Source organism: Urocitellus parryii, chromosome 3 (genome assembly GCF_045843805.1).
Source record: "Urocitellus parryii isolate mUroPar1 chromosome 3, mUroPar1.hap1, whole genome shotgun sequence".
NCBI classification, from domain to species: Eukaryota; Metazoa; Chordata; class Mammalia; order Rodentia; family Sciuridae; genus Urocitellus; species Urocitellus parryii.
Genome location: NC_135533.1, coordinates 83083659 through 83097109, shown reverse-complemented (window position 1 = coordinate 83097109; position 13451 = coordinate 83083659). Strand labels below are relative to the sequence as shown.

Genomic DNA, 13451 nt, shown 5'->3' with positions numbered 1-13451 from the left:
TGTTGTTGTTGTTGTTTTTTATTTTCCCTTAACCTCTGTCAGTACTCCAAATAATAGGAAAATTTTCACTGTGGCCTTTTTCTTTTTTTCTTTCAGTGATCTATTTTTGGCTTTTTTATTTCAAAACAGTTTGTGTACATAAATGGGCAGTATATTTTGTTAATCCATTACTTAAAGAAACATCCCTAGGGCTGGGGATGTGGCTCAAGCGGTAGCACGCTCGCCTGGCATGCGTGCGGCCCGGGTTCGATCCTCAGCACCACATACAAACAAAGATGTTGTGTCCGCCAAAAAATAAATAAATATTAAAAAAAAAAAAAGAAACAGATCCCTGGGTTGAAAGTTCAATCCAAGATGAGTGTATTACTGAACTAAATATCCAAAATTATTTCATAAAATAAAGAACATGGATCTTTTAAAACAGGAAACAGAAATTAAAAGCAACTAGAAATTCTTCCTACATCATCTGAAAACTAAAAATATCCACATTTTGCTTATATTATTACCCAGTTATGGAGATTATTCATGATAAAGAATTAAGTATGGTTTATTTTTAAAAATGAAATTTAGTTTTGTCTAGCAAAATTAAGAAAATTTCAAAGGTCTTGGAAGATAGTCTACAGACTGCCAACTCCATGATTATAGGAACTTTATCTGGGTTACTGTCATCCTCAAGGATTAGAACACTATAAGCCGTAACAAAGAGTCCCAATAAATATTTGATGATTAATTTTTTCACTGCACTTCTTTTTCTTCTGTTTTTTTTATTTGCTCAATAAATCTTAGCGAAATCTGCTTACCATATCCAATTGATCACCCTTACCATACACACATCTCTCGTGGAGCCATGTTCCCGACCTTTACGTCACCTAAGGAGCTCTACAATGGTATTAAAGCCTGCACTCACCAGCCATTTGCTCCCACGGTGCCAACCAAGACCTATGATTCAACGATTTTGAAGACAAGAGGTAAAATGTGACTTAAAATTAAAACTATTGATTTTTATTATTATTGGAATTTATTCAATAATAAAATTAAAGCAAGAAGCATGAAGGACTCAAAACACAGACATGTGACCCCTCAGTAGATTAGAAAAGTTTCACCTGACTGTGGATGCATCGTACAATCATCAGGGACCCACTGCAGACCATTAAACCAGACTCTACAGGTACTTCTGATTCTTTTACTTCACAAATGCCTCCCATTGTAGAATCAGAAACCAGAAATATAGAATTGGTTGTCTTCATTCTATGTATGTTTTGTCTTCATTTCCTTCCTACTCTTATGGTTTAGCTTTAAAAAATTCCATCCTAGCCAAGCACAGTGGCGCACATTTGTAATCAAGCAGCTCCAGAGGCTGAGGAGGATTGAGAGTTCAAAACCAGCCTCAGTAAAAGCGAGACACTAAGCAACTCAGTGAGACCCTGTCTCTAAATGCAGTACAATATAGGGCTGAGGATTTAGCTCAGTGATTGAGTGCCCCTGAGTTCAATCCCCAGTAGCAAAGAAAAAAAAAATCCTGTTCTAGCTTAGATGATGAGCATAAGGGGCAAGGCAGAAGCAGTGATTAAATTGAAAGCTTAACATTTGAACTAAGACTCAGACACTAATTTATTCACATTCTCTTGACACCCTGGAGCATCTTTGTGGATGTATTTTATTAGAGAGGGCAGTAATCCTCTGGGACCCATCCTAGAGTCTCACCCACCCTAGACTCCTCAGTCTTTGCTGAGGAGATATACACATGCATGAAAGCAGATGACACCTCTGAATGTCTGAAAGATGCTAAAGAGAGGATAATAACAGAAAAGGCATGTAGTAGGAAAAATAAATACTTGTTGAGTTAATAATTTATGCTGTGGAGTAGATAAAACTCAAGAATTGTCCTATAACATTAATTGTCTTCTGTACATGAATATATTTGTACCAAAGTGCAAGGATCATCAATAACAACCTCAGCACCTTGTTAGCAGACAGGTATGTTTTGGGTTTTGAAAAAGTGTGTAGCAGAGGACTTAAGAGCAGACTTTTCTTTTCTCTCCATACTAAGGGTTGAACCCAGAACCTTACACATGCTAGGCAAGTACTCTACCACTGAACTGCACTCCCAGTCCAGAGGCAAGGACTCTGGAGTCAGAGTATAGGCATAAAATTCTACCCTTACTATTTACTGTGGACTATAGTGGTGTTTGTTAACTTCCGTCTTCACTTCTCAATCTCTAAAATGGGAGTATTAGTGCCAACTTCATAGACAACAAAGATAAGTGTTAACAGTTTGTTTGCTTTCATATAGTGACTCCAGTGTGTGTTCACCATGATGAAATTTTACATTACCTCTCAGACCAGTCAGTATTGATAAGAGGCAGTGCAAACTGATTCTTCTTAAACATTTGTCTGTTTGGTGCTGAGGCTATGCTTAGTTATATTGGGAGAGGGAGATGAGTGAGTGCTGTGCAAAGAAACCCAAGATATGTATCTAAACAACTGAAAGTTTATAATTGTGTTAGGGAAACTATCAAAATTAATTCATTATTTTCAGTCCTTAATTAGATAATTTCTGAAGTTATATTTAGTACATAGTTAGCAAGAAGTCACAGAAATATGTGTTGAACTCATAAAAACACCTTTTAGGGACTAAAGAAACAAGTTGCCTTCTTCATTTTCTGCTCTTCCAAGCATCTACCTCTTTCTGACCAGTCACTCACTCTTAGGGACTTTAAGATGAATCTGTTAATAAGTATAAAAAGATCTTTCCATGAACTAGTACTATATTGGGTTTCTAATCTTCCACTTATTTTAACCTTTTATTATAAATAAATAGTATGTAGGGTAAGAGTACATGCTCTAGAATCAGATTGCCTGAGTTTGAATTCCATCTACTAGTGCTATGAACTTGCATACATTGCTTATTCTATCTGTGCCTCAGTTTCTTTATTCACTGACATGGGAATAATAGTATCTTTCTCATAATAATTTTATGAGAAATGCATGTGATGGTATATTAAAAACAGTACAGTGGCTGGTGCTTTGGAAGTGTTCAATAAATGCCAGCCTTTGTTCTTGTTATATATTAGAATGGAGCTGGGAATGGTGGTGCATGTCTATAACTCCAGCTATTCAGGAAGATGAGGCAAGAGGATCACAAGGTCATGGCCAGCCTGGGCAAATTAGACCCTGCTCAAAATAATATGGGCTGGGGATGTAGCTCAGTGATAGACTGCTTGCCTAGCATGTACAAGGCCCTGGGCTCAATCTCCAGTACCATAAGGAAAAAATAATAATAATGGGTATTCAAAATATTTTTTAGCTTGAAATTTAAAATGAGAACAGAGGCAGCCATGCTGTGTTTGGTAATGCTTATTAAATACAAAACAAGACCTAAGAAGCTGTATTCTTTAAAATGTTCTTTTACTACCTTTTTGCTAAGCACGTACAATTCCATTAAAAATAATAATAATAAACTTTCTATATTTGGGTAAAGAAGAGCCAAAACAGATAGTAAAGAAATTTATCTGTTGAGCCTCCAGACACCAGAAAGAAGATCCAGGAAGATTTATTATGTACCTAAGGATTTTGCTTGTTAAGTATAAGTGCCCTCTATCACTGCTGAGAACACTAAGATTAGAGACTCATTCTCACTCTGGTCCACATGCTGCCCATATAAAGGCTCAAGAATTAAAGGGTAGGCTGCATCTTGAAAGTTATAAGAAGGGGCTAAGAGTGTAGCCCTTAGTATATGCAAGGCCTTGAGTTCAATCCCCAGCACCAATATTTTTAAAAGTTATACTATATAGCTATAATATACACCAGAATTCATCTCTAATCTATATTGTTTCTATTTATTTCCTCCATAAACCCATTAGTTAAAAGGCTGTTCTTAATTATTCAGGATAACAGTGCTTTTCTTGAAAATTTCAGGTAATCCTTATAGATACGAACTGCTTGATTTTCCCACGGATTCAAAGAAGAAATCATTGGCGTGGCCAGGTCAGGATGTGTATTATGATGTAAGTTATCTTTCAAAATGTGTGTTTTAAGAGAAAGTACAGGGCTGGGGATGTGGCTCAAGCGGTAGCACGCTCGCCTGGCATGCGTGCAGCCCGGGTTCGATCCTCAGCACCACATACAAACAAAGATGTTGTGTCCGCCAAAAACTAAAAAAAAATATTAAAAAAATTCTATCTCTCTCTCTCTCCTTCTCTCTCTCTCTTTAAAAAAAAAAAGAGAAAGTACAATATATTTTTACCCAATAGTTTCTAAAACTCAAAAAGACAGATTGTTTTATTTTCTATTTAGGTGAAACTTTTGAGATTTTTGACTATGGTTCACATTTTTCAGTTTTATTAGCTGATTTCACATACTTTGGTTAGTTAATGGAACATTTCCACAGTTATAAAACAAAAAAGTTCCCCTCAGAAAGATGGTAGGGAAGAACTGTTTCACAGCCTTAATCCTGTTTTTAAATTCTTATAATTCATAATGTATCAAGTTATTCCAAATATGCATAGAGTAAATGAGAGACTTTCAGAAAGATTTATGAGTTGTCGTTGTCCCCATCATTATTAGTGCATTTATATTAAGTCTAAAACAAAATAAAACTAAAACAAGAGCTGCCATTTATTGAGAAATTGCTATACATTAAGTAATTTAGATGTACTTTAATTCTTATAAAAATCTCATAAAATTAATATTATCAAGTCCATTTTATAGATAAGGAAACTGAGGCTCAGTTTGAGACAAGGTCATGATCACAGAAGTCAGGTTTGTAATCTATGCTGTTAACTTCTGTTCCTTAACTGGCTTCACCCACATCCGTTAGATAATTCCTCTGAGAAAGTAACCCATAGCAAGAATGCCTGTTCAAAGACTTGTAACTCATATTTGTGAGCTAATAGTCTTCTCTCTCCTCCTATTTCATCCTATGCCCCAAGGGAAGAGAAAAGACACAAATAACCTGATAAACAGGTCCTAACATGTGTCACCTAGCTGCAAAAGAGAAAACTCTAGAAACTGTACTTTAGTATTTTTTCCATCCAAGCCAATAAAAAAAATATGTATAATGTATTAGTAGAGTGTGAATTTTAAAGAGGCTCAGCTCATGGCTCTACCTTATCAGCTCTGTGACCTGGGTAATATACTTAATCCTTTAGTACCTCAATTTCCTAACAGATAAAATAGGAATGATAATAAAACTAACTGTTGTCCTGAAAATGAAATTCATATAAAAGTACCTAGCACCATATTAATACTAGCTCATAATAAATTTTAACTGCTATCAGCATTATTATTCCAATGATTATAAAACTTGGTTGACCTAGCAACATTAAGAAACAGATAACTTTGGAAAGAAGAATGTTCTAAATAATAAATAAGATGGCTTATAATAAATAAGATGGCTTAACCTTTTAAAATTTAAGTACTAGAGCTTAATTTTTATTTATTTAATGCTTTTATTAGTGCATTATGATTATATGTAATAATAATAGTTACACTATGATTATATGTAACCCTACTATTACATATAATCATAATGCACTAATGAGTTACTATCCTCATTTCTGGGGTATTTGTCTTTCCAGAGAGTCCCCATAATCCAAACTCATTCTCAGCTGGACATAATGAATTTGGTGAGCATGCATGCACCTCCTTCGGAAACGTCTCATCTTATCAAATCATGAGATGTCCACAAGTGTACCTCTCCATTCCCTCCACCACTCTAGTCTCTACATCTCACCTGCTCAGCCCCAGCAACATCCATGGTATCCAGAATGAGAAAAAACATGGCACCCTCACTGTGTCCCCATCAACCATGCTCCCCATCTTCTATCTTGCACCTCCATATTTCCACCATTCCATCTCAGGCAGTACTCTTCCCTAACTGCATGGTTTTCTGTTATTTTAATGGTGATATGTGGAGTTTTGGAGATGACACAAAGACATTGGAACCTTGTACATAGTTTTGCATCTAATACTTAATAAACATTTAATGAATAACTAAGTTAAAAGCTACATATATTTCACAGGCTATGCTAGAAATGTAACCACAATTTGAATAGTTATATTCCTCTAATTCATATTCAAATTCATATCCTCTAATTCCATATTCAAAACAATTAACTCCTTTTTATAGACTGGAAAGCCTAGAAACTCAAATGTCAGGAATTAGAATTCCTTCCTTGTATTTACCTCCATATCAGAAACAAACTCTGCCCTCAGATTGGTGTACTTAACCAATGAATATCTATTGGGTGAATGACTGCTACCAGCTCCTCTCTCATTACCCTCTCTGAATAAAATCACCTTCACATTTTAAATATTGACCAGCTCCTCACCCTCATGTGTTTCCTGGCTCTTAAACTATGACCAAAATACTACAGGCTGAAGTTCACATTTCCCATTTTCTTTTCTGAGCCCTAGACTGCATTTCAATAGATCACTGCTATTATTTCAACCAGTATAAGACATAAGATTAATCTAGCCCCTTAGAACAATTTTGGAAAAATTTCCTTCTTATTTGCAAGTAAGCTAGCACAGCAAATAACGAAAAAGATAAAGAGAACAAAGAAGGCATTCTTTAACCCTGAAAAAACAAAGTCACATTTTGGTTAAAGGTTTAATAGAGGTAGGCATTTCATAATTCTTGAGGCAACTTTCAGGTACCTTTTCCCATGAGTACTCTACTATGTAAAATGGGGATCACTTCAACCTTACAGAGTTGTAGCAGCAGCAACACGTTTAGGATCTAGAAAGTTAGAGAGCTCCACACCTCAGGGGGCCTGACTCTGGCCCTTCTCTAGCTGTGCATTTCCCTAGGAAACAGGGAGTCTATATGGGGCCAAGAGGATATGTCCAGGGGAGCCCATGCTCCTCTGACCCACTCCAGAACATGTTCTTGAACCACAAAATTCCCTGACCAAATGGCTTTGAACCCAGTCCCAGGTCCTCCTGAGGACTCTTCCTCCCAAGGAGGAAGGACTAATCCTCCCAAGGGTTAACAGTGTTCCTGAGCTAGTATATTCATCAAGACCAAAGGGGTAATCAGAGATGGCTGTTGACTGGAAGTAGGAATGATTGGAGGATGGAGCCAGTAGAAAAGAGCAGTGAGGGGTGCTGAGGCCAGAAGCAGCAGTTGGCTCTTCCTGAGTCGCCATTTAGTGATATAAATTAGAACCTGGTTTTCCAGGTTGTTATAAAGGTATTCTGTCTGAGCAAAAGAATGAAACATATTTTATTATCAGCTTACTTGCTGACTTAAACTATTTAGACAAATGTAATATGGACTTCCAATTGTACTTCAGCTCCAGGTTCTGCAAATGTTAAAGGAGGGCTTGGCTGTAGGATACAGCCATCTATACCTCTGCTCCCACTGTTTCAATTCTAAATTGTCATTCAAAGTTCAGTTTTTGTGGTATGACAGAAGGGCTCCAGTTTTTGTGGTATGACAGAAGGGCTCCTCCTTCCCATCCCACTCCCGACCCTGCTTCTTGATTCAGCTGGAATCAATCTCTCCCTTCTCTGAACTTCAAAATCATTTTGTTTTAATTTCTTTTATAGCAAAGAGCTACTTACACTCATTTGTGTTCATACCTTATATCCTCTACTAGCCAATATACTCATGGATGGCTGGATTTATTTTTGACCTGTCCTTATTTCCTGCCACTATTGTGTACACATAGGTGCTCAATAAATATTAACAAAGTATCATCAATCTAAGAAAAGATGAATTTCTAAGTAACCAGAAAGACTTCAATGAAACTCATTCAATCATGTTTACATGCATACCTCTTTTAAAAAATACAAAAACTCATGTGTCTGAAGAATTAAAATTGTATTTGCATTTGAGTGACTTAACCTTCTCAAAAAGTCATAAAAGTTATCTTATGGTTTCATGTCAGGCAGGGAAGGAAAAATAGAAGCCACACAATTTTGGCTAATCTCAGCCAAAAGAGTACCTTAGAACCTTTTGTATCTCTAACAGATTTCATTGGCTGTAGAATATCCAGGAGCATTTCTCTAATATAAGTTCTCAGAAGCTTTTAGAAAAGACCTTATCATTTTGTTAAAAAAAAACTCTCAATTATGGTGAATATAAGGAAAAAGCCACCATATACCTAGCTTGAGAATTAGTAATTAATGAATTTTTTAAAAGCATCTAGCTTCATCCTAGAATTTCCTTTGTCCCTTTCCTGCAGAAATAGTGAGTCCATCCTTACTCTACTAGATGACAATAACAGCAATAATCTTTATGTTCATATTCTAGATTCCTAAATGTGCAGAGAAAAATAAGCCAACATTCTACCCAAAACCACCTAAAACTTTCGCTCCCAACACTTCTTTAAATACATGGGATGTTCTTAAGTCCATAAAAGAAGCCAACATACGAAGAAATCTTGAAAGGTCCCATTGGATCTCTTCATACAATCATGATTTTACAGGTATGAGTCACATTAATACAAGTAAAAAATGAGAACAAAATTGGGATACTCAACAAATGCTATTACACATTTTCATCTTCTTATATTTCCTGTTTCTCAATATAAGCACTAATATTAATTAAGAGGGGTGGTAAGTTTCTTTTAACGGGTAGCTGGGAGAGGTAGGACTGGTTTCCATTTGATTGGTTCTAATTATATTATTAAGGAGATGGGATGTATCTATGTAGGGTAATTTAATTATCATTCTTCGTTTACTCTACCAAAATAATAAGATAGTGTTTCCACTAAGGTCTGGGACCCATGAACCCCCTTGAACTGGATGATTACCACGAAAAGGAGGTAGCAGAATTAACTGGACAGAAAGGATTTGACGCACAGCCTGTAAGTAATTGCAGTCAACTCTGTTATTTAAAGGGAGAATATCCAGTGTTGATATCCTTCCTGCTTTGCCCACTTTTTATATCTGTCATGAGTACTGGTGCCCAACCTAGCAAAGAGAAAATTTAATTTTAGAAGTTAATTCTGAACTGTTTGAAACTGATTTGAACACCCTTTTGTACTCTTTGGAAAAACAAAGTTTCTTTTCTTAGCAGTGCTATTTTTTAACAGATTTTCTACTATGCTACTATTGGCTTAAAAAAGAATAGAGCCTAGCTAGTAATTCAATGAGATTCTTAATAAATTGGATCTTTGCACATTTGTATATCTTGTACATTATCATTGCTTTTAAAGAGATTAAAAACTTCTTCATGATATTCACAATAATTGAGAATTGGCTGAATTACAATCAAAAACCAATAAATTCTCTGCCTATATCAATAGAGACTTCTTAGTTGATTATGTGAAATGGCCTGGAAGAAATGATCAAGCCCTTTCATAACAGAAGGTATAATCTGTTGATTTTATTACATAAATAAAGTGAAATTACTTATTAGTATGCATATATGTGGTTTTATTTTAGAACTTAATTTTTCCCCTCTGGCTACAAATTTTAAAAACAAAATGTTATCAAACATGTCAACTATGGAAGACACATAAAAGATGACTGAGATGCACATATTCAAGTTACATTAGCTTCAGCATTTACCACAGTGATGTAAAATCATAACACCAGAAATAGGTCTATACACTGTTTTATCATTCACCAAATGGTTTTTAATTGTCTTGATTTTTCTCTTGTGATGTGGATTCTCTGTGGCTAGAAAATATACATATTCTCTGACACTATCAGGTGTGTTCAACAACTGTCCATATTTCCACATGACCCTGTAGGGTTTAGCCCCTCAACAAGCAACTTTATCATTTTTACAGAGAAACACTTGTACACAAAGGATGTTTGTGAAGTATATTGAGCACAAAATGTGCAGATAAATCATAACAAGATAAAATATACATAAAATCATTTGAAGTTTAAAACAGTTTCAGTGAAAATTGCTGGCTTATGACTGAATGTAAACAGTAGACTCTGGGAAAGCTTGTTTTAGATACAGATATGAACTTTTTTTGTATAGAATAAAATATTGGTAATAAAAACTGCTTGTGCATAAGGGATACTTAGTCAGTTTCATATAAGCCCTATCCTGCTTTTAATGACAAATTTAACAAAGCATGTAGAGCTGGAATTTTTCCTTTCTTCATACTCAAGCTGGGCACAGTAGCACAAGCCTGTAATCCCAACAGCTCGGGAGGCTGAGGCAGGAATACTGTGAGTTCAAAGCCAGCCTCAGCAAAAGGTGAGGCGCTAAGCAACTCAGTGAGACCCTATCTCCAAAGAAAAATACAAAATAGGGCTGGGAATGTGGCTCAGTGGTCAAATGCTCCTGTGTTCAATCCCCCTGTCCCCCTAAAATACCACAGTATATTTACTCAAAGTTGGTCAGCTAAAAGTTAAAAAAAAAAAAAAAAAAAGTTAGTGACTCAGTATGACAATTCCTCCAACTATAAGCATATTTGTTTCAAAAGCCCATTCTTTAAGTCCAAGATACAGTTATTATTTTCTCAACATTCTCATTCTATTCTCTCTCCTATCAATTCCATCATCATACATAGTCTTTATTTTTTTAAATATTTTTTTAGTTGTACATGGACAGACTATTTTTATGTGGTATTGAGGATCGAACCCAGTGCCTCACTCATGTGAGGCAAGTGCTCTACCACTGAGCTACAACCCCAGCCCTACAGTCTTTATTTTTTTCATTACTATAAAATTTTTTCAACCATACAGAAAAGTTTAATAATTTTAGTTAATATCCATATACTTACTATGCAAATTCTATCATTAATACTTTAGTATACTTGTTCTATCACAATTTAATTTACCCACCTTTCCATACCTCTAGCCATCCAGCAATGTACTTTATTATTTTTAACATGCTTTTACAGACATTAGTATACTTTACAGATATTAGTATACTTTACTCCTAAACATTTGACAGGCAGATCATTAACCAGATTTCAGTATTTGTTTGCAGTTTTTTTCTTTGAAAGTGAAATATATGTTAGTTGAAATTGCACCAATCTAGATTACACATTTACTGAGTTATGACAATTGCATATACCTTTGTAATCCAAGCTCCTATCATAATATAGAAAACTATCATCATTCCAGAAAATTCCTTCATGTCCTTCCCAGTCAACTCTTCCTTCTTCCTGCCACCCGACACATCTCTATTAATGTCACTTAGAATATACTCCCTACTTTTGAAGTTACTAGTCATGACTGAGTTCATAATATTTATAACACATCTCAAAAAGAATCATAGACTTTTTAACACATTTCAAAAATAAGCACAGATAGACTGGGGTGTACAGTGACAAAGCATGGATAAGGGGGCTGGGGATGTGGCTCAAGCGGTAGCGTGCTCGCCTGGCATGCGTGCGGCCCGGGTTCCATCCTCAGCATCACATACAAACAAAGATGTTGTGTCCGCCAAATACTAAAAAATAAATATTAAAATTCTCTCTCTCTCTCTCCCTCTCTCTCTCTTTCTTAAAAAAAAAAAAAAAAGCATGGATAAGATGCTGGGTTCAAACCCGCAGCATCAATAAATAAATAAATAAGCAAGCACAATCATAACACCTCAGACCAGTGCTTCTCAAAGCACAACAGAGATGCTTGTTAAAAATGCAGGTTCATGGGCTGGGTGTTTAGCTCAATAGTAGAGCATGTGCTTAACATGTCTAAGGCCCCTAAGTTCAATCCCCAGTACTTCCTCCGCAAAAAATTCAGATTCCTAAGTCCCACTGTAGATCTTCTGAATTACAATTTTAAAAGGTCCAGGTTAGGAATTTCATTTTCTGCCATCTTTGAAGGGCAGAATGGGCTCTTTCTCGTCCAGCGAGGAGGTCCACGGAACAGGGTAGAGGAGAGTATAGCTGCAGAGTGGCTATTCAAGACCTCCAGAGACCAAGCAGGAAGCAGGTCTGATTTTATTGCACAGTTACCACGTATATGTACTCAGGCAGTGGCTAAGCAGATTACAGGCTGCCACCAATTCAATTTCTGCTAACTGTCCTTGCAGTGACCAGTTGAGGAATGAGCCATAGAGCAAGCACAGGGAGTGCAAATACATGGTCTTGTGCCCAGGGCTGTGATACGGGGTAAGCAGCCTGCCGCTCACATGCCTAGCACAAGGGGAGTGGCCTGTCACTCAGATGCCCTTAAAGTATGCCATGTATGCAGTACTCCAGGCACTTGTCCCCACAGTTTTATTTAGAGACAGGGTCTCACTTAGTTACTTAGTGCCTCACTGTTGCTGAGGCTGGCTTTGAACTAACTATCCTCCTGCCTTAGCCTCCGAAGCCACTAGGATTACAGGTGTGTGCAACTTTGGCTTCAATGCCATTTTTTCTTGAGAAAAAGGAAAAAGAAGTTTTATTCCTTTGCAGATATCTTTAAATATATCTTAAAATTTTTTGCAATGTGCACTCCTACACCTATCTCACTTTTACACAATAGAAATTGGAATGAGTGTTCACCTGCCACTTATTAATATTTATCAAGCAATTAATTTTCTTCTTTCTCTTCCATCACTACAGCAAGAAAAATTCCACTCTATTTTAAAACCCTCCAGACCCTTGGAAGGGCGAATCGCCCGACTTACTCAGAATCGACGTCCTCTGGAGGCTATTATTCAGCAAAGTCCACGTTCCTGTCCAGATTGTACCCCTAATGTTTTGTGTACTTTTCATACCTTTATACCCAGTTCTGTAGAAATGATGGCACTAAGTGATAATATACCAGCTGGCGTGACCCATAAAAACCAGGATATTGAAGAGAAGATCAAGGAAGAACAAAGCTTACTATCTAACTACTCACTCAAACCTTCTTACTCAACAAAGGATCTGACTAGCATTTATGACATAAAATCATTTCCAAAAATCACAGATACTAAAAAGACAGAAGATTTGTACTGGAGACAGCTGTCATCAAAACCCCGACCTATATCTTACTGTAAATCAAGCGAATACATTCCCTATGAACGCTCTAAATCTACCCTACACAATCCATATAATATAAGTAGAAACCGGGTTAGCTTTGCTAAACCTAGTCTTTTACAAACCAAACCAGACATGGAAATAATCAATTTAGAACGTAAATATTTAGGTAAGCCAGAAGAACAGCTGGGCTTGAACATGGAAAAAAACGAAGAAATAAGATCTACTCTGGGTTGGATTCCTAAAGCTGGAGTGACCAAGCCTCAGACCAACCTTCTGGATCTTAAAAACTCTTTCTCAAAAACTGGTGCACAAAAACGTTTCTATAAATCAATTCTAGATGACCATAAAGACCTTAGGGATAAGGTGAATTCAGGGATGAAACACCAATTCTATGGCCATAATTCCTATGATTTCTATAATTGAGGTATTCCTTCTTCCCTTCAAAACCCAGCCTCTTGCAAGAAAAAAAATATTACAGAAATTCCTTCATTTTGCTGGCATATGTTTCTAGAGTAAGCCATAATGACCTCATTAAGGAGGTTTATGTTTTCAGGAATTTAAGTTAGGACCTAGTCA

General features: G+C 36.3%; 1 protein-coding gene and 1 long non-coding RNA gene across 4 annotated transcripts in view; one reads left to right on the top strand and one right to left on the bottom strand.

Annotated features, from left to right (window-relative positions):
• Spmip4 (sperm microtubule inner protein 4) overlaps positions 1-13316 on the top strand; it is a 32764-nt gene extending 19448 nt beyond the window's left edge. The window contains exons 6-10 of the mRNA XM_026400229.2: positions 787-968; positions 3919-4007; positions 8261-8435; positions 8725-8816; positions 12474-13316. Coding sequence (XP_026256014.1) covers positions 787-968; positions 3919-4007; positions 8261-8435; positions 8725-8816; positions 12474-13298 — 1363 coding nt within the window. The 3' untranslated portion in view covers positions 13299-13316. The remainder of the gene's footprint in view (positions 1-786; positions 969-3918; positions 4008-8260; positions 8436-8724; positions 8817-12473) is intronic.
• LOC113190733 (uncharacterized) overlaps positions 1-13451 on the bottom strand; it is a 79535-nt gene that overhangs the window by 63999 nt on the left and 2085 nt on the right. The gene's annotated exons all lie outside the window — the stretch shown is intronic.